The 20,596-nt window shown below is 42.2% G+C and overlaps 1 protein-coding gene across 1 annotated transcript in view; it reads left to right on the top strand.

Annotated features, from left to right (window-relative positions):
* Positions 1-19,893, top strand: part of LOC111155455 (XK related 4) — a 425,560-nt gene extending 405,667 nt beyond the window's left edge. The window contains exon 3 of the mRNA XM_022515620.1: positions 18,590-19,893. Within this exon, the coding sequence (XP_022371328.1) occupies positions 18,590-19,536 (947 nt within the window). The 3' untranslated portion in view covers positions 19,537-19,893. The remainder of the gene's footprint in view (positions 1-18,589) is intronic.
* The last annotated feature ends 703 nt before the right edge of the window (positions 19,894-20,596 follow it).

Here is a 20,596-nt window from a genome sequence, read left to right as displayed (position 1 = left end):
CTAATACCTGTGAGCTCTACCACACTCAGACACCCCTGATCCTTCTGTGACCCCGCAGGACCTGGGGCCATATTCACCCCATGTGGGCTTCACCCTGGTTTAGCCTCTGGAGCTATGTCCCTCAGTGGAGCAGACTTTTTAAAGTCCTGATTTTGTGCTCTGTTGCTCCGCCGTTTGCCAGGAGCCGGCCCCTCCCCCCGCAGTCTATCTTCCCGTTGCTTTGGATTCACTTCTCCGCCAGTCAGAAAGTGGTTGATTTTCTGTTTCTGGAATTGCTGTTCTTCTTCTCTTCGATCTCCCGTTGGATTTGTAGGTGTTTGCAATGGTTTGATAAGCTATCTAGCTGATCTCCTGTTACCTGATGTAGTCTCAGCCTGCTACTTCTCTGCCATCTTGACTCCTCCTCTCATGCACAGTCTAATGCAGACTTTAGGTCCATTCTGTCCTCACTATGTGTCATTCCTGAAAGGAAAAGCACATGCAGAACAGACCTACTGTGTATCTGAGCTGGCTTAGATTTTTGGCAGTTTATCATGGAAACAATAGTCTGTGAGCCCAGCCAGGATTGAACACATGAAAACTACAGTGACTATGATGGTTCACTCCTTCTACAGTATTTTACCAGGACAAGTATGACTTGTTTTTATCCAACAATGAAAATGATTTAACCCATATATTTTTTCTTTTTTAATTAGCATCTTGGAAGCTTAGACATAAATTTCCACGCTCTGATAGAATAATAATATTTCTCTATGGTTGTGGTATCCCTGTTTTATTATCATTATTCTCTGTTAATAACTTACTTAGATATGTTTATTTTACAAATACTTGCTTCAAGTCCTTTTTGGATATCAGTAGCCCCAAAGTGTACAGTTCCTGTATTGTACTAATCAAGAAATCCTGAGATATCTATAACCCCAGAGTTTTTGATGAGAACTCAAACTTATATTTCTCTTCATACAATTAAAATCGCCCCATCTGTGTTTTAGAAAGCTTAAAGTAATTTATTCTGGTCAATTTTAGAAGATTTGGAGAGAGTTTTGAATCTGGAGTTGGTCATTTCCATTTAAAAGTCTCTGTCTTGGGAAATTACTGTTCTTTTACTGCTTGCTAGCATACAAAATCCTAATTGAAAAACCTTTACACCTAGTGGTGGCATGCATTTAATTTACCTCTGTCCTATTAAGAACATGTCTGGGTCAGAGAAGGAATGCACATTGGAATCTTGATGATTTGTGTTTTTATAGAGTCCATCCCTGCAGGCTACCTCAGCCCCAGGACACTAATAAATAGTCCCAGATCCAGGTCATTTGTATCTCTTTAGTATAGCCAACAACAGCATCCAAGGAATACCTCAATTTAGAACATCTCCAAATTCAGTTCAGTTGAATTCAGTGCAATTTATCAAGTAATTATCAAGTGCACTAGGCATCTTCTGAGTCTCTGGGAATATAACTATGAATAGAATTCAATCTATACTTCCACAAATTCCACAAAAAGAGAAAGGCTAATAATTGAAAATTAAAATCAAGGTGTAGGGGCACCTGGGGGGCTCAGTCGTTAAGCATCTGCCTTCTGCTCAGGTCTTGATCCCAGGGTCCTGGGATGGAGCCCCCTTGTGTCAGGCTCCTTGCTCAGCAAGAAGCCTGCTTCCTCCTCTCCCATTCCCCTTGCTTGTGTTCCCTCTTGCTGTGTCTATCTCTATTAAATAAAATAAAACCTTTAAAAAAATAAAATAAAATAAAGGTGTACATGAGGTGGTAAGTAAGGGAACAAGAAGAGGAGCTTCTGGCCACCAGTGGAGAGGGGGTAGGATAACTTCCCAAAGAGGATGGCTCAGACATCACAGAGCAGTCAGGGAAACATGATACACATTTAATTTAAAAAAAAAAAAAAAAAGGTTTCAAGAAAGAGGGGGATTAGTGGTCCAGGCACTAGCTAGGCACTTTCCTAGCCCAGTAAATGTCTATGGAATTGAACAAGAGGAAATGAAGGAATTTAAAAAGAAGCACATGACAACTACTGACTAGCAGGTGATCATTATTGACTTACCTGGGTCTCTAAATGGTTTCCACTTTCAGCTGCAGACTGGTTTAAACTGGGGATTAGTGTATCGACCTGATTTTGAAGAAATTCTGCATAAAAGCAACCCTCCATTTTTTTCAATGAAAGGAGGCGATAGAAAAAATTTTGAAAGCCACCTTCAATATATAAGCTTTTGGGGGTGGAGATGAAATAGTCCAATGTCTGTTCATATCACTTGACTCCATTTAATCATAGGTCCCTATCAAACCATCTACAGACTAAGAAATGTTACCTTTACCTTTGTCACCATTTGTTCATCATCTAGGAGAGCTTCAGGAGCACTGCTTTCCCCTCCTTCCCGTGTTGATGAAGATCCTGCCTATTGCAGGGACAGGACTAGGGGGCTTTCAGGAAGGACACCCCATGTCACATGACACAGGTTCTCATCTGCTACTATCAATCTTTGGAACCACTTACTACATTGCTTTAAAAAGCTGATTTGTAGGAGCTATAAGAGAGGGAAAACATCTTTTTTTTTTTCTACCTATCTGAATTTTTTTAGATGGAACGATTAACAAGGGGAAACGTGCATATTTATTTAATAAAAGTTTTACATGGTACACGAATCTCCCTGAGGAAATGGAGACCCAAAGAAGCAATAAAACTGCATATTGGTATTCTAGGTTTATAGCAATGGGAAAGTCATGGGGAAATGGGAAAGGGAGACAGGAAGGAGGAGTTAGGGGTCTGTAGTAAACTGAGGGAAACTTACCAAGGCTTGTTCATTCAGGTTCCTCTCGAGTCCCCCCATCTTCAGAGATAAGGAGGTTCCTTTCCTCCAGGTAGAGGGAGGACACCTCTCACCAAAGAGTTTTATGACTAGTTTCAGGGAAAGGTCAGAAAATCCCTTCTGTATCTGCTGTTTCAACAATTCTTTCATCTTGAAACAAACAATATGTCCAGGTGTCACATTTTGGGTTTGTGTGTCCTAAACCTGTCAGAGCCAAAACTGAAAGATGAACTCATACTTCCAGGAATAATTCTTAAATTGAATTAAATTTCTTTACCTCCCTTTTCTTCTTTTTCTTCTCCCCCCCCACTCTTTTTACTGATTCTGTGAGTCAGTTTCCATAATCCAGCAGTAATGTAGGTAATTTCAAGTAAATGTGTCTTCCTAAACATAATTTTGAGGTTCAGACATGCAGGAACCAACAAAGCACCTCAGACTGACCGATCAGCTAGAGGCAACTCCCTGTATTCTCAGGAGTGACTATTGTGAGGAACCTTGCCATCATCACATAAGGTACAAATAAAACTAGTTTGTCTGAGCTGTTGAAGGGTTTACTTATTTCTAAAGTAAGATTATACTAGAAAAGATGTTTCCATTGGTCTCAGCACCCCTACACAGAGGAGCTGGAAGCCAGTTATCACTCACAAGTTTTTGAGGACACTCAAAGTACCAGGCATTTTGTTGTCTAAGACACTTAGATGAGAAGGATCCTTGAAAGGTCTGACAGTCTATCCTTTTGGGAAGGGAAGCCTCTTTCATACCCACAGATGTATTAAAATGTTCACAATGTTTCTCAGTAATCTTTACAGGTTACAAAGCCTTTCCAAAGCCACTGTCCCTCCTGCTAGCCACAGGCCTGGGAGTTAGGAGCTGAACCTATCTACAGAAGCACACCTATCTACAGAACACACCACGGACAGAATGGCACTGTCCTCTGTGTCTTACAGATGAGGGGTGGGGATGAGGGCTTTGCGGGGAAGGGGGCAGGTCCCCTGGCCATAACGGATATAGTAGGAAGGTAATGCTCGGGTGATGGGGAGCGACCAGGCAGCCTTCCCAGCCAGGAAGCCAGGAAGCCAGGAACGGGGGCCCTTGGTGCATGAATCCTTCAGGGGGGCTGGAGGAGGGGACACAGAGACTCAAGCAAGAGAGAGGAAGGGTCTGGGTGGGTGAGGCAGGAAATGACGGAGACCTGGAAGGGACTGAAAAGGGTGGGTTCTGGACGAGTTTGCTTCTTCATTTATCCTGTGAGGCAAAAGGAAGACTTGAAGGATTTTCAGCAGGAAAGACGATCAGATGTACACTGTAGCCAGTTCACTTTATCCACAAAGTGAAAAAAGCCACTGTAGCGGAGAACTGGAGACCAGGCCAGGTGAGAGGCTGTGCCCAGTGAGGAGGGGCAGGTGGGGATGTAGAGGAGTGTCCCTAAAACCTGCTGGGTCTCCCGGAAATAGAGCAGCCAGCTACCCCCTTCTCCTGGGCAGTCTTCCTCATCTTATTAGATGCTCTCAAAGCCCTTCTTCTTTGAGACACACTCATCTTTCTTGTCCCAAAGATATGAGCGTCTCACAGAGGGGTGTGCCAACTGATAGCCCCTTCCCCTAAGAGGAGAGGAGAAAGGACACAGGTCCCTGGGCACGAGGAGGGACTAAGGGAGAGGGAGCTGAGAAGGCCGAACCCAGGCTCCCTGGCTTTGTGCCATTTGTGAACCCTTGGGGATCCTCCCAGGGTGAGCTTCCTCTGAGCCAGTCCAACCATAAGAATAGATAATTTTACAAATCCGTGCCCTCAGGGTATTGAGTCATTCTTTGTAAATCACCTAGAAAAGCATTTCGGGGCTTGAAAGCACAATTTATTGCTGCATTATTAAATGGTCCCAGCAGCAAGCCACGTCCTTTTTATTGACAGAGTAAAAATGAGGCAACCCGAAGGGCAAGACACTGGAAAATAGGGCAGAAGCTAGGGCACCCCAGCCCCCACCCTTAACCCCCACCCCCACCACCTCCCACATGGCCTCTTCCTGCTCTGCTCCAACCCTGCAGGCCAGGGAAACAATCAGGTTGGAGAGAATTAGAGAAAGCTACATCCAGGAAAAAAATAAAATAAAATAAAAAATAAAATTTTTAAAAAGGCAAGGTGTTTTTAAACTATATCCATTTGTGCTGAAATTGAGACATGAAACCAGAAAAATAAGTGATCAAAAGCAGATAAATTTGTTATGCCCCAATAATGGGTCCGTGATTAAAGGAGCGAGACTGATACAAAGCGAAGGTCAAGCAAAGCTTTATCTCGTGCCAAGCATCAAGAATCTAACCAAACGTTTGGGGACGCGCCTCTTACAAGAGAGGGCGACCCTTCTCTGTTTCACAACTAGCTTTTAAGGGCAAAGGCCATGCGGTTGGGCCTGGCCACGCACAGGTGGCCAATGAGATTGTAACACACACAGGAAACTCCACAGTGATGCTAGGTGACCAGTTGAGTTACAATTTACCCTAGTAGACATTTGACCCAGCCTATCCCCTTGGTTGGGATTGGCGTCCAAAAGGCTTCCAAAGAGTGGGGCCCATACTCCTTGGTAACTAGGGAGACAGTATGCATCCCCCCACTGATCAGATGTCTCCACCTGGCCTGACCCACCCCTGTATTTGAGCTTTATTACCTGAGGCTGGTTTCTGGGACTTGTCTCCAAGTAAATCCCCTGGGAGAAGGAGAGCAGGGACAGTTTAACTTTAATGAAAGCCTCTTGCTAAATAGGTCCTTACAAAATGAAGTGTATGTTGCACTTCCCAAGGACCTCAACATGCTTTGGGGGCAACCATCTCCTCTCCTTCCCTGTCTTACTCCAGCTGGCTGCCCCCTTCCCTGCCCTCTAACCTGTCTCCACTACCTCCCCTTCAGTCTTAGGAAGGACCCACCTGGTACCCAGATCTGCTAGGGTTCCAGAGGGCCTGTGCTCTACCCTTTTTTGAGAACCTTCTTTTCATGTATACAATTCAGGCAAATCCTGTGCACCAACAGTGTCCCAGTGACCTGGGCTTTTCCAAGAGCATGACAGCAAAATCTGTCCCTGCCTCCTACTTTTCTGCAAACCCTGAAACCATTTCTTCTGCATCCCCTCCTTCCTTGTAACCAAGTGGCCTCTGCTTTATTGCCCTTTAATCCAAATAAAATGAAGTACATATTTCAGTTAGGTAAATAATACCAATTATTTTTTCTTCCTCTTTTGAAATGATTTTTAGAAATTGTATCCTGTTAAAAAATTCTTTTATTTATAAAAAATTTATTATATGTAAAGAGGGGGAAAAATGTTTCCTTACCCTACAGATTTTACTTCTAATCCTGTTCTTTCTCTGTCCTGTTATTCTGTTAAAGCCAACCTCCTCTGGTAAAACTTCCTCTGAATTCAGGTATAGGAGAGCTCCTGGGCACAATGAGACAGGGGATGAGCAGAAGGGAGCAAAATTTGGAGAGAAGCTAGGATTCGGAATGGCTAATTTTTTTATATAGCACTTTTTCTGCTCACAAAATGCTGGGATAGACAGTATTTCATTGATCCTTGCTCAAGCCTATGAAGAATAAGTAAAATCAAGTGACTTGCCCAGAGTCCCACCGCTGGCTGTTATAGCGTCCCCAATCCTCACTGCTGCCTTCCTCAGATGTGTGGCAAAGCCTCCCACCCCTGCCTGAGCTTTCCCCCCAGTCTAGTTCACCTTACCCCTCAGGGATAGTGTACACCCTGCCATGTAGGTGCCTTTGCCTCCAGGATGCAGTCCGGGTACAAATCCTTATGTCTGGTACACTGTGTCCACGGTCCTCCTCCTGCAGACTTCCCCCAAACCCCCTCACCACACCTGGAAGCTTTAGCATTTGCCTGCCCCTTCCTGGGCTGCTTCCCCTGCAGAACAGAACCTCTGGGCAAAGACGGTTTCTTCTATCTTCTCCACACTCTGCTCACCAAGTCATAATCATGGGCTTTTGACTCTGTGTCTCTCTCCCACACTGATCTGCATTTCCTCTAGGGACTGCATTGATGTCCTCCGTGCCTGGCACCCATCTTCTGGGTCCCTTCCAAGTCCTCTGAGCAAGAATAACTATAAATGTGGGGGACTAGACAGTAGTCCCCATTAGAGTTAACACTTGGTTATAAACCCCAGGAATTCAGATCGCCCTTCTCCCACGGAGGCCCTGAATCCCGGACCCCCCTAAGAAGGCCAGTCACTGTAAATGCTAGGGATGCTCGCAGGTGATGTGAAGCATGTGAGCCATCAACTTCGCACACATGGCAGACCACAAAGGCACTTTGGGAACATAAGGGAGGAGAAACAACTAGAAGATCCTGTTTTAGATGCTTCTGCTGGTGTGACTGACTGTCCAGGCCACATGCAGGAGCTGGCCTTTCCAGAGGGGCCCAAACTGCCCTCGGGCCATGTGCCCTTTCATTTGCAAATGCTACCTGCTTTCCTTGAAAGGACAGAGGAAACATTTGAGGTGTGGCATTTGTGTTTCTCATCACATCATTCCAGGTGCAAAATCTTGTTCATGACCCAACTTCACCCTGCGCATTCAATATACTGAGACAAAGAGGTTTCCTACAATTCTGTCTGTTCATTTGGTTGGTAGCTCACCCTGTAACCACCTAAAAAATCGTTCCCAAAGTTACTGGTCTCATGATTGGCCCAAAATATTTCAAATGAGTTTAAGGAAAAGGACTTTAAAGTCTGAAAAATGTGGGTGTAAATCTTAACTCTGCTACTTGTTAAAAATCTGCCCATGGGTTAGTGGATTACCCCGAGATGAAGGCCCTAGGGCCAAAGTCAGCTCACTGCCTAGTTTTTCATACGTTTAAGGATTGTCTATGGCTGCTTTTTTGCTACACTGACAAAGCTGAATGATTGTGACAGAGACCCTTGTGGCCCACAAAGCCCAACATATTGACAGTCTAGCCTTTCACTAGAAAAGTTTGCCATCCGCCCGATAAGATCATTTCACCCCTAAGTCTTAGTTTCCCCATCTGTAAAATGGGCAAAATCACATATATCAAAGAAGTGATACTGAGAGAAATAATTAAGATAATAACTGTGACAAAGCCACATAGCAATGATTCATACATGCTGGGATTTTTTAAATTATTATTTTAGTTTTGCTGTTGTCCAGCCAGGTCCCTCTTTGATGGATAGGAGATGTCTGTCTCTACCCCTGTTTTCCTCTTTATTTCTCTTCATTTTGCCCCATGTCACCTCCTACCCTCCAAAGGAGAAAAATTTAAAGAAAAAAAATAGTGTGGTGGTCAAAAAATTTTTAAAGAGATAGAAAATAAACCTAAAGTAAAATGCAATCCTATTGAATTTTACTCAGGTTACTTATTTTAGGTCTTTTGAGTAGTAATTTCTATCATCATTTTATTTTCAGTGTAAATTGAACCATGCAACTTGTAATATTGTACAGAGAATGGTGAGTTCTTGCCTTCTCTTATTTACAGAACTTTTTTTCCTAGATAAAGCATGAGATGTTTTCAAAGTACCCCACATAAAATGTTTGTCTTTTTGGGAAATATTAGTAAAGACTTAAAAATAATAGAATTTAAAATTATCAAGTGGATGGAGCTATGTGAAATCATTGGATTTTTTTCCGACCAGAAGGAAATAACTTCCCACGTTTGTTAAGGCACTTTGCTCCTCTTAACAACTTTCTTCAACTACTTTCATATTAAAACACTTTTTTAAATTTCAGTTCAGTGTTTCCCTTATCAACACCTTAGCAGCTTTACAATTTGCCTTGCAAAGAAGTTGAAATCCTCAGAATGAATTACGAGAAGTATGCATATCCCTACCAAAACTAAACATATTAAGCATTTAAATATTTTTAATCGGAACTATTACAAGGTTTAAGACAGAGATAAATGGTTTCAATGCAAGACTTGGAACATCCAAGACCCAGTGGAGTTTGTATTACTGACTTACCTTCACCGTACTCACCAAAGATCAGAGCACAGAGGGCTTTCCACTTTTTTTCAATTATCACATTCTTCCGACCACATGAATTCAACATGAGTCCAGCCAAGTGGATTTACTGCTTTTATATCTGTAACTAAGACAAATTATAAGCATGCTAAAGAAATAGGAAACCACTCTGGTTCTGGATCTTCACTTTGTGACCTCTTACTCTTAGATCATATAATCAACTGAAATTGGGAAACATTTTTCCTCAGGTGAAAATGCAGGGAAACCAGGAGTGCTGTTTTAGTCCAGAAAATGGAAAGGAAAGAAAAGCGTTATTTTCCTCCTAGTGCTCATGTTTCTGATCTGTCTTGTAAAAAAAATCCAAAACGGGATCCTTTAGCCTAGGAACAAATATGGTCATTGTGAGCCCGACGGAGCAGGTATGGTAGGAACCCTGTGGGAGCCCGCTGCCTGAAGAGGCGACACTGTTCCAGGGTTGTGTCCATTTCTCCATGCTGTCATCCATGAGAGATTTGAGAGCTCACTTCACTTGTTCATACCTCACATCCTTGTTGCAGATAGCCATACCCATCTTCATAGTGGACAGAGTTTAGAATCTGTGAATCCCAGTGCCTGCCCTCCTTGGGCAAGCTTTTTAACACTTTGCATCTCTGTTTCCCTGAGTGCAAAACAGCACTTGCCTCAAAGTGTTATCATGAACTTTAGATGCAACGAAGGATGTAGATACCCAGCACATCCCAGTGCACAAAGCAAGGGCCCAAAAAATGCTTGCTCTTCTTTTATTTGTTGATGATTATGAGCCTCACATGTGCTAAGGAAACCATAAAGGTTTTTGACTACAGGAAATCAATATTATATGGCCATCTAAAATTCAATGTCTCCTTTGTTTGGTTAGGGACTGTACTTCTAGGAGAAAAAGTTGTGTTAGTGATGGTAAAACAGTACATGGTATGAATTGTTAAATTATCATCTCACCTGCGTAGCTGAGAAGGGTGGTGTTGGTAAGTCATCCGTTGCCAAATTACTGGTGAGGAACTACCTTAAATTTCCATCAAAAATGTTGAAATTGGCAAGATGAAAAAATGGGATGAAAGGAAGGGAAATCGAGATGTGTGAAATCAAAAGAATGGGCAAATACATAATATGAGAGCGCCTACTGGATGACAAATGCACTAATTTCAGAAACTGATACACAAAAGAGAGACAGATGTCAGGGACAATGGTCAGCCATAGGACACAGATCCAGCCCTTTTGGGTAGACATGTCCGTCATTGACCACGCGAAGATATAATGATGGCAGGTATGCTGGGGTGCAGCATGAAGAACAAACGTAAGATGACAGGATTTGGGTGACAAGTAACAGGATTCGAGTTGGAGGCTAGGAAAGACTTTCCTAAGGAATGATGCAGGAAGAAGTAGCTTTTCAAGAGGGTGCCCAGCATTTCCTGTCTCTAGGAAGAAAATGCAATCTTTTAAAAATTATTATTTAGATTTTATTTGTTTGCAAAAGAGAGACAGAGATAGCAAGAGGCAGCCCAAGTGGGGAAGAGAGGGAGAAACAGGCTCCCCACTAAGCAGGGAGCCTGAAGCAGAGCTCGATCCCAGGACCTGGGATCATGACCTGAGCTGAAGGCAGATGCTTAACTGACTGAGCCACCCAGGTACCTGAAAATGCAGTCTTTTTTAGCATGTAAAGAATGGAGACAGGGCAGTTTATCTGAAGCATGGAGAGACAGGGACAGGATGAGACAGGGAGGTCGGGTGGCCTTGAGAGCTACTGGGCGACGCTTTCCAAAATGTGCTGGTAAAACATCAGAGATCAGCCAGTTAGTTTCTAGCACAGTCCTTCTGCCTTCTGTCTTAGTCTATACAGTGAAAGGAACGTTCAGGAAAGGGTGGATGCAGGAAGATTCATATTCAAGAAGGAGTGGATTCAAGGGGACGTCCAGAAGCATCCCCCTGCTAGCCAAAAGTCATCTTCCCAGGTGATGGTTACTGATTCTCCAGAAAGGGTACACCTATTGTATTATTCCCTCTGTTTTTGTAGATACTTGAAATTTTGCATAATAATAAATGTTTTAAGTTAAAAATAAAAGAGCCCCTTCTTACCAGTGGCAATTTGGTTATAAGCATATGTCAGTGGTCAGGTGTTTCCCTGAGACTGTAACCTTTGGCTGGCCTTTTGCAGGGGAAGGGTTGCAATTGCCCTCCCTCAGGAGGAGAAAAGAGACAGGCTCATTCTGTTGTTGAAGAATCAAAGAGTTAGAGTACTTGGTTCAATTCCCCGAACCTCCTACATCTGGAGAATTAGGCTATAAATCCTATGAAGCATTCTCTGGGGATTTCCAAGAATTGTTTACACCCAGACCACAAACAACACGACAGGAGTACAGACTTTATTTCTCAGTGTTTTGGCATTCCCAGCTCAGATTGAAATTGCAAAAAGGCAGAGGAGAGCAATGAAGAATTGTGCACATTTTTTGAATAGCTCATTCTCTCTGTGGTTCCAGCTTTATATTTGGAATACTCTCTCTCCCTATTTCTTCCTCTCTCTTGCTCTCTCTCTTCCTTTCTACCTTTCCTTCTGCCTTGCTTTTTCTCTCTCGAAGTGCCAATTGCCAATTCTTTTTTTTTTTTTTTTTCGATTTTATTCATTTATTTGACAGAGAGGAATCACGAGTAGGCAGAGAGGCAGGCAGAGAGAGAGGGGGAAAAGCAGGCTCCCCAGTGAGCAGAAAGCCCGGTGTGGGGCTCGATCCCAGGACCCTGGGATCATGACCTGAGCAGAAGGTAGAGGTTTAACCCACTGAGCCACCCAGGTGCCCCTCGAAGTCCCAATTCTTAACATGATACCAGACACCACACCAAGCACTAGAGGACAGGAAGGTAAATGAGGCAGAGTACTCCATCCTTACCTAAAGGTCCACTCTAGCAAGCAACACCATAATTAAATTAAATTTAAATTAAATAATTAACATTAACATGACATAGATTAAAGCACAAAATCAAACATAATTTTAGACCTGGATATGTGCCCTGAAAGAAGAGTATGGCATACTTTATATGAAAACATGGTTTGTAGAGAGAATAAATTTACACTCAGGAGGCAGAATTAGCCTCTCCTAGTCTAGAGGTTCCCAAAACAAAACAGTTTCTTGCATGATAATATTTTCAAAGTTCTTATATCCCATATCAGCCCCCTTTCTTTCCATTCCTTCAGAAAGGAAATGTTTAAATTGAGATGGTGAGGTTTTACCCACAACCTCCTCCCATAGCCCCCATCAACCATACTCTAAGCTGTTAATTTGTCCTAAACAAAATGTGAAAAAATTTTTACAGCTGTCATTAAGATTGCACTCAGGGGACATCTGGGTGGCTCAGTCAGTTAAGCGTCTGCCTTCTGCTCAGGTCATGACCTAGGATCCTGGGATCCAGTCCCATATAGGGCTTCTCAGCAGGAAACCCGCTTCTCTGTCTGCCTGCCGCTTCCCCTGCTTGTGCTCTCTTTCTCTCTGACACATAAATACATAAAATCTTTAAAAAAAAAAAAGACTACATTTAGATCCAACTTAGAGCAAGATTATAAGAAAACGAGTCACTTATTATTAAAAAAAAAAAAAAGTTAACAGTGATGAATCTTTCAATGGGAACTCCTTGAAGGCAAATCTGGATTTGGATCAAAGCCGTGGGATTCAGAGTAAGAGCTGGAGACAAGCAGGTAGAACAGACCATGGACATTGAAATAGAGTAACTTCCTTTCTCATTCTGAATTTATTTGAGTTTTAGGAACAGTTGGAAGGTTACATTTGGGCAACATCAAACCTTAGTTCATTAATACAACTACTGTTTAAAAAATAATTCTACCCCATGTCATGTTCCCCCAAGAAATGGGGGGGGGGAGTGAAGAAGAACAAAGCAGAAGCAAAGCAGGGGAGAAGGACAGACTGACTGACAGGAGAAGAAAGAGAAGGAGGAAGAGGACATAAAAGAGACATGGAAATACCAGTAGGGGAAAAGACATATATAAGAAGTAAGGAGAAAAGAGGGAAAAAAGTAAAAACTTTGTTGTTCACTTGGACCACACGATATTGATTTCTATCAGTTTCCTTTGAAATGCTAATTAGCTGACTAGCTAGTATTAGACTCAAAATCCTCTTTCTGAAAAAAATCTTTATTCAAAATGGAAAAATACCTCAGTCTTCCTCTGAGGAACGAGTCTCTGAATTACTAAGCAATGTCTATAACAGTTCTTGGAAGCTAGAAGTAGTCCCCACACCATTTAGAGGTTTTTAAAGAAAAACTCTTGGATCATATTTCCAAAGGTATTACATCCCTTACTAAACCGTATCCAAATATATAGATATTCAGCTCAAAATGATGGAATAAACTGTCACCCTGACTTTATGGTCATTGAATTTCTTATTCAAAGTCAGATCAATTTTTTGGGTTGCCATGAGAAAACAAAAACAAAACACCTGGGGTCAGCTGAACTCAATTCAGTGGCAGGGGTTTACTGGAAGGAACAACTTCTCCTCTATCCTCTTGGCTCTGTGTCTGAGGGCCTGCAAATTAAATTGACAAACAGATTAGCAAGACAAAATACAGATTTAATTATGTATATAATCACGTGTGTAATCATGTGTATAAATATGTAAATTATGTATGTAATTATGTATATACACACAGGAGTTTTCAGGGAAATGTGACCCCAAGGAGGTCATTAGATTTTGGAGTTTATCTTAATAGGGGATGGAGTGGGGTAGAGGACACTTCTGGGAGAACAAATGACTTCCTGAAAGCAGGGGAGAAAGGGCATTTATGGAAAAACAAATGACTTTTGGAATGATAAAGCACTTAAGAAAGTAGATGGGAGATATAATAGTTTTGTGATAGTCTGTTTGGGTGTGGTGCCAACTTCTCCTCTCCAAGAAGATTCAAGTTGCTCCTGGGGAGGAGAGCATTTATGACAGTCAAGTTCTTTTAAGATGCTCTGCTTTTAGGCAGATAAGAGATTCCAGGAACTCAAATGCTTTCAGCTCGAAATAATTTTTACGCCGCAGTGGTTTATTCTGGACTCCTTCATATGCAACGCAACCGAATGGCACATATTGTGAACACTTGGATTTGGATGGATTTACAATCTGGTTATTTGTCAGTCTGTCAAGCTGCCTACAAAATCATCTTCTTAGAACTGTGGCAGCCTACCCAGAAATTCATGTTCTCTCGCAATCTGAGAAGGGTATTACACTAACAATAGGGGCATGGAGGAAGAAGAATTGTCTTCTTTCCACAAGAAACAAGCACTGTCATCTACAGCCAGAGTTTTTCGAGGCTTCCGGTCAAGGGTACATGAAGCACACAGACTGTAGGCCTGTGGTTCTCAGGGAGATAATCAGACGCACAGCTCTGGGGTCGGAGAAGTCTGGTGCAGGGAGGGTTTCGCTGAGTGCTGAGCTGGATGAGATGGGTGGAGATGCAGGAGAGCAGGGAATCTCTCAGGGAGAGGCCTCGAGGGAATGAGGCCCAGGAGCAACATCCTAACCAATGCCAGTAGCTCAAGGATGAGCAGATAAAGGAGAAACAAGAAACAAATAGAAGGAAAAACGGGAAAGCAACAAGTCTGAAATAAAGGATAAGAGATTCAGTCAAGCGAAGGACAATTCTTGGGGTAAAAGGAGTTTGTAATCCCCAGGGAGGCAGCTCCTGCGGAGGAAAAGCTGGTATACAGACACAGGAGAATAACTGACTGGTCTTTTCTCTAGGAAGCAGGGGGTTAGCTTTGAAGTAGAAAGAAAATTTTCATCAGAAACAAGCTTTGGGAAGAAAAGAGGGAAAATCATGTAATCCTTCTAAGGGAGACTTGGTTTCTTTTCTATAAAATGAGATCGTTGCACTAGATAAGCTCTGAGGTCTTATCTATTTTAACATTGTAATAAATAATAGAGTCTCACTGAGTCCTCTGTAGCTGTTTTGAGAGTTTGATTTTGGAATGAAGTTTTATAACTGATGTGCTATTCATTATTTTGAAGGAAAATACTGAGGGACACATCCTATACTTCTTGGAACTGCTGAAAGAATCCTTATTATTTTGCTATCTTAAGGGTATGTGGGGGGAATTGTTTAGTGTCACTTGTGTAATATTCCAGCTTGGGATGTGTAACCTGAATATCTAACCATGAGGAAACAGACAAATCCAAAACAAAGAACACTGGGTTTTTTTGTTTGTTTTTTGTTTTTTGGTACAGTACTCATCCAAAAAATGCCAATGTCAAAAAGGCAGAGAAACAAAGTTGGTGGAATATTCCTGATTAAAGAAAACTAGGTTGATAAGACAACTAAATGCAATATCTGATTCCAGACTCAATTCTGTACCACAGGAAAAAATTCTATAATGGACATTGTTAAAGTCAATTGATGAAACTGGGATATTGATAGTGGATACAGAAGATAAGAAAAAAGTATTATATCAATGTTAAATTGACTACAGTTGATAAATTTACTGTAGTTATCTAAAAGAATACCTCTTCATAATAAATAGACATTGATATATTTTAAGGTAAAGGGCCATTGTCTTAGCCCTTTTGAGCTGCTATAACAAAATATTATAGGCTGGGTAGTTTATAAATAGCATAAATATATCGCTCACAGTTCTGGAAGCTGGAAGTCTAAGATTAGGGTACCCGCAGGGTCTGGTGAGAGCTCTCTCCTAGGTTAAAGACTTCTCATTGTAATCTTAGGTGGCAGAAGGGGCGTCAGGAACTCTATGGGGCCTCTTTTATAAAGCAGTAATCCCATTCATAATTTAAGAAGGCCCCTTCTACTAATGCCATCTTCCTTAAGGGTTAGGATTTCAACATATGAATGGAAGGGGACAGAAACAATCTGGCCATAGTTGTCATGATGTATGCAATTTACTCTCAAATGGTTGAGAGAGAAAAAGGCAGGGGTGGGCAGTGATAAAGCAAAGGAGGCCAAGTGATAATCTGGACAAAGAGTACATAGGTGTTCAATGTACTTTTTAAAATTCTTCCAATTCTTATGTTAACTTTGAAATTATTTTCAAATAAAAAGTTAAAATATACATTGTTAGCTAAAATGGTACTTAAGAGTTCTATGTGCTAGCCCCAGAAGTTCCAGAGAATTCTACTTTAAAAATAATGCAGTGCCTTACTGAGGGACTCTTTCTTGAAGCAACTGAGCTGATATAAATTGTGTAAGCAAGCAAAAAATTAAGCATTTTGTGGTAATGTGAATTTGTAATAAAGAATAACTCTAAGATTGTCCCATATTTTCTGGTCAGGCATATGTTTGTCTTATAAAAATTAATTGCTAAACAGAAGGGGGAAAGTAAAATGAATCAGGGAAATGCTAATTGTTGCTAAAGCAGAGAATTCACAAAGGGGATGGTCATCAATGGACATGAACTTTGCCTTGGCTATAGGAAAAAATCGACTTTGTAAATTTTAAGATACAAAGAAAGCAAAGCTAATAGAAAATCTCTCCTTTTCTACTGCCAGGATATTGTCTTACCAAGTTCCTAGAATGTTCTGGAGCAGGCTGAGTTACTTTTTTTAGGACATGCAATAAAAGGGGTGAAGATTACAGGGGAATCTGGACTAAGCCAATTTTCCAATTCTTTTAAGTGAGACAACAGACGATCTTATGATGCTGTGTATGTAAGGTTTGGTTTTTGTTTTTTTACTATTTGTCACTGATTTGAAAAACAGTCTTTAATAAGGTCTGCCTGTGAAAACCGGTACCATCTGGATTATGACTTCTCACGCTTTATCCACCTGATCAGCAATGCAGCCATCTTCCTGAAGGTGGCGCTGTGCGTGAGCACGGTCCCCAGAGCATGGAGTTTGAAAAGGAAGGGATTTTCCTGTGTCGTCTCCACGCTGGGGTGCCACATACACACACACACACACACACGAACACACGAGGAGGACACGGTATACTTCAGAACAATCCAAAGAGCAAATGGTACGGAAAAAGATGGCACAGATAAAGAACGAGGTCATGAGCAGCTCCTATGCCACTCAAAGGCGTTAGGATTAAAATAGCACAACCTTTTGTTCTTATGTTCTAAACTGAAAATGAGGCTGTGGTTCTCAAAGTCATTATTCTATGACCTTTTATTTCCCATTGTCTCACCTTTTTTCTCCTAATTTTTCTTCCTACCTTCTCTTTTCACTTCCAAATTTGCTTTACAACTGATGTCGGTGTTTTCTACCCCATAGAAATTATATTACCATTAAAAATAACAACAACAACAAAAGAGAGAAATTTTTTAAGCACAAGAAAAAGAAAAGAAATTATATTATCAAAAATTCCTTTGTGTCCTGATCTCTAACTGACTTAAAATATTGCCATAACCACCAGAGAATTATGGTAATGGAAGACTTTTGTGTTGGCCAGAAGGATCCAGAGTAAGATGTGTGCATTCTGCTAGCTTGATTGGGGGTGGAAATGAGAAGTGACCGTTGGAAAATATTTTCTTGTCAATATTGTCTTTTGGAGTTCACCTCACTCAAGGAGAATGTGTAAGAAATGATTGTTGAGGTTGACTGTTTTTTCCATCAATTAGTGTGCCTCATTCCCACAAGAGTAATTTTTTTTTCCAATTCATTTTTCAAGGATCATAGACAACAGATTTTCTCTATCAAAATATAAAAGCAAAGTACCAGTTCCGCCACAAGTTCTTGGCAATCCTTCCTCTACTTTTTCCCTTCTCTTCCAAAGACTAGAATGTGGTCTGGTTATGATTAGTATCTGTGGAGGAAAACCAGCTGGACCTTAAGACACAAAACCTATTCTTAGTCTTGATAAGTCTTGTCACAGCATGTTGCATAGTATGCAGATTGATTAATGTTTCTGTGGCAAAGTGAATTCTCCACACGAGCTCTCTCCCAAAAGAGGCCAGTGTGTTTTCAGGTAAACCAAGTCCATGTCTGGACCAACCAAGTGATGCTTCAGACACCACAGATGGAGCAAAAGTGGAGGGAATTAATAAAAGTTACTTTCCCAAAATTTGTAAACATACTTCTCTAGAAGTACAATCTTCCCTCTACAAAAGAATAAGTGGTGAGCGATGGTGCAGACAGACCTTCTTCTAAGGGAAGAGCAGTAAGGAACAGACAAAAGCTGCAGGAAGAATTATGTTCAGATTATAGCAGGACAAACTGCATCCCAGGTAAGACAAGAAACATTGCCAAGGAGGTTTTATGGCCTCCTGTTCTTATTTGTAAGAAAGAGTAAACTTTCTCTTGTGAATGAAGTGCATTTATTCTTGCTTAGAAGCAGAAAGGTAAACCAGCTAGCCCCTCATGTTTCCAGTGATTATTTATCTCTTTCATCCATAGAATCTCAAAGCTGTCAGGAACCTTGCACATCATCCCCTTTCTAAATGAGGACACCAGTTTAAATGACTGTCCAACGTCATGCAGAGTTGACGGAGCAACCCAGTGTGTCAACCTCCAGTCCGTGGTCATTTTCAAATTCCACAAAACCACCTGCTTAGTTTATCTGTTTCCACCATATACACGGAAAGTTCAGCCCCCACCTGCTTTCCTGATCCCACACCCACATGTGTGTTATGAACAGCATTCCCACTTAATGTTATGACTTCTCCGTATGGTTGGGCCTACAGAGGACAGACACTAGAAGCCCCATCTGAGCTAGAACTCTGAGAAATAAAGAGCTTTGCTGGGGTCACAGCTAGCCTGTCCCAAGCCCCCAGTACCACGTGCCTTATTTTCAGGGGACAGCACTGCATCTCACTTTTGACAGAATGTCTTCCTTTTTGCCTTTGTAGGTTTCACAGCAGCAGCCTCCCTTGTGTCTTTGGCTTGGGCCTTGGCCTCCTACCAGAAGGCCCTCCGGGACTCTCGAGATGACAAGAAGCCTATCAGCTACATGGCTGTTGTCATCCAGTTCTGCTGGCACTTCTTTACCATTGCCGCCAGAGTCATCACCTTCGCCCTCTTTGCCTCGGTTTTCCAGCTGTACTTTGGGATCTTCATCGTTCTCCACTGGTGCATCATGACCTTCTGGATCGTCCACTGTGAGACAGAATTCTGCATCACCAAATGGGAAGAGATTGTGTTCGACATGGTGGTGGGGATCATCTACATCTTCAGCTGGTTCAACGTCAAGGAAGGCAGGACACGCTGCAGGCTCTTCATTTACTATTTTGTGATCCTGTTGGAAAATACAGCCTTGAGTGCCCTCTGGTACCTCTACAAGGCTCCCCAGATTGCAGATGCGTTTGCCATCCCAGCGCTGTGTGTGGTATTCAGCAGCTTTTTAACTGGAGTCGTTTTTATGCTGATGTACTATGCCTTCTTTCACCCCAATGGACCCCGATTTGGGCAGTCACCAAGTTGTGCTTGTGAGGACCCAGTCGCTGCCTTCACTCTGCCTCCAGAAGTGGCCACGAGCACACTCCGGTCCATCTCCAACAACCGCAGCGTCGCCAGCGACCGCGACCAGAAATTCACAGAGCGGGATGGGTGCGTACCTGTCTTTCAGGTGAGGCCCACTGCCCCGTCCACACCATCCTCTCGCCCACCACGGATTGAAGAATCTGTCATTAAAATTGACCTGTTCAGGAATAGGTACCCGGCGTGGGAGAGACATGTTTTGGACCGAAGCCTTCGAAAGGCCATTCTAGCCTTTGAATGTTCCCCGTCTCCTCCAAGGCTGCAGTACAAAGATGATGCCCTTATTCAGGAGCGGTTGGAGTATGAAACCACTTTATAAAATAGAAGGCCTCGGAGGAGCCACAACCTCCAGTGAAGGGGTAACAGCAGGGCCGTGGCAATAATGAAACTCTGTCCTAGAATAGGGCAACGGGCTGTAATGTGCTTCGTCGGACCCTCCGTCAGCTGACCACCTGCTGCTGGTCTCCTTTCAAAAGAGCAGCTGAAGGGAAAGAACCGAACCGAACCGTGCCTGCTCAGTAGGACTCCTTGTTGCTACCAGCCCCTCCTGCCCACTTTTAGCGTGTCCACCAGAGGGTACCATGAGCACGGAAAACACAATCAATAGGGTGTTTTGATGGAGTTAACTGATCTTTGCATAAAAATATATTCAGTCACACACGTACATACACACACACATACACACACATGCTAACACACACGGCACCAGTCCTCTGTCAAAATAGCTTAGATGATTTCTTTTCTTGATGCAAAGCTCTGATTCTGAATATAAAAACAAAGAGAGAGAGAATATATCCTTCAAGACTCCAGAAAAAAACAACAACAAAAAAAAATAGTACTACTTAGAAAAGAATTTCATAGACCATTCTCATTTGGAAACCACTACCATGCGTGCAAATCCTACCATGGACAGCAAACTCAACTGTCGTTTACATATGTATTCAAATCAATGGAATGGTTCATTTTCAACACATTTCAGGATTTGTTTTTTATTTTAAATTTCAGTCAAGAACATCCTTTCTGACAGAAATCCTATGCAGCACATCTATGGCTTTCGACAAGACCAAGGAGCTCAGTGATTTCGTGATGTAAATTAAATGATAATCATGATTCAGTATTCAGTTGCAAAAATTTTAATAAGTACATGAAGAGGAAGCAGGGAAACAAGGCAAAAACGAGCATCTGACTTCCCGGCCTGCCGCAGTTCACACGGGCAAGGAGGTGCAGAGCGGCAGGAGAGAAATGTGCTGAACTGGGTGTTTCAAGACGCAGAAAAGCGTGGCTCTGTGTGACGGCTACAGAGCATGCCATGCCACACCCTCCTAGTGCCAAACACCATCCAACCACAGGACTGACGTGGAAGTCCCAAACACCCGAGA

Source organism: Enhydra lutris, unplaced genomic scaffold (assembly GCF_002288905.1).
Source record: "Enhydra lutris kenyoni isolate GAN:26980312 unplaced genomic scaffold, ASM228890v2 scaffoldscaffold41, whole genome shotgun sequence".
Lineage (NCBI taxonomy): Eukaryota > Metazoa > Chordata > Mammalia > Carnivora > Mustelidae > Enhydra > Enhydra lutris.
The sequence above is the reverse complement of the archived record's forward strand: the minus strand, read 5'-3'. Positions and strand labels throughout refer to the sequence as shown.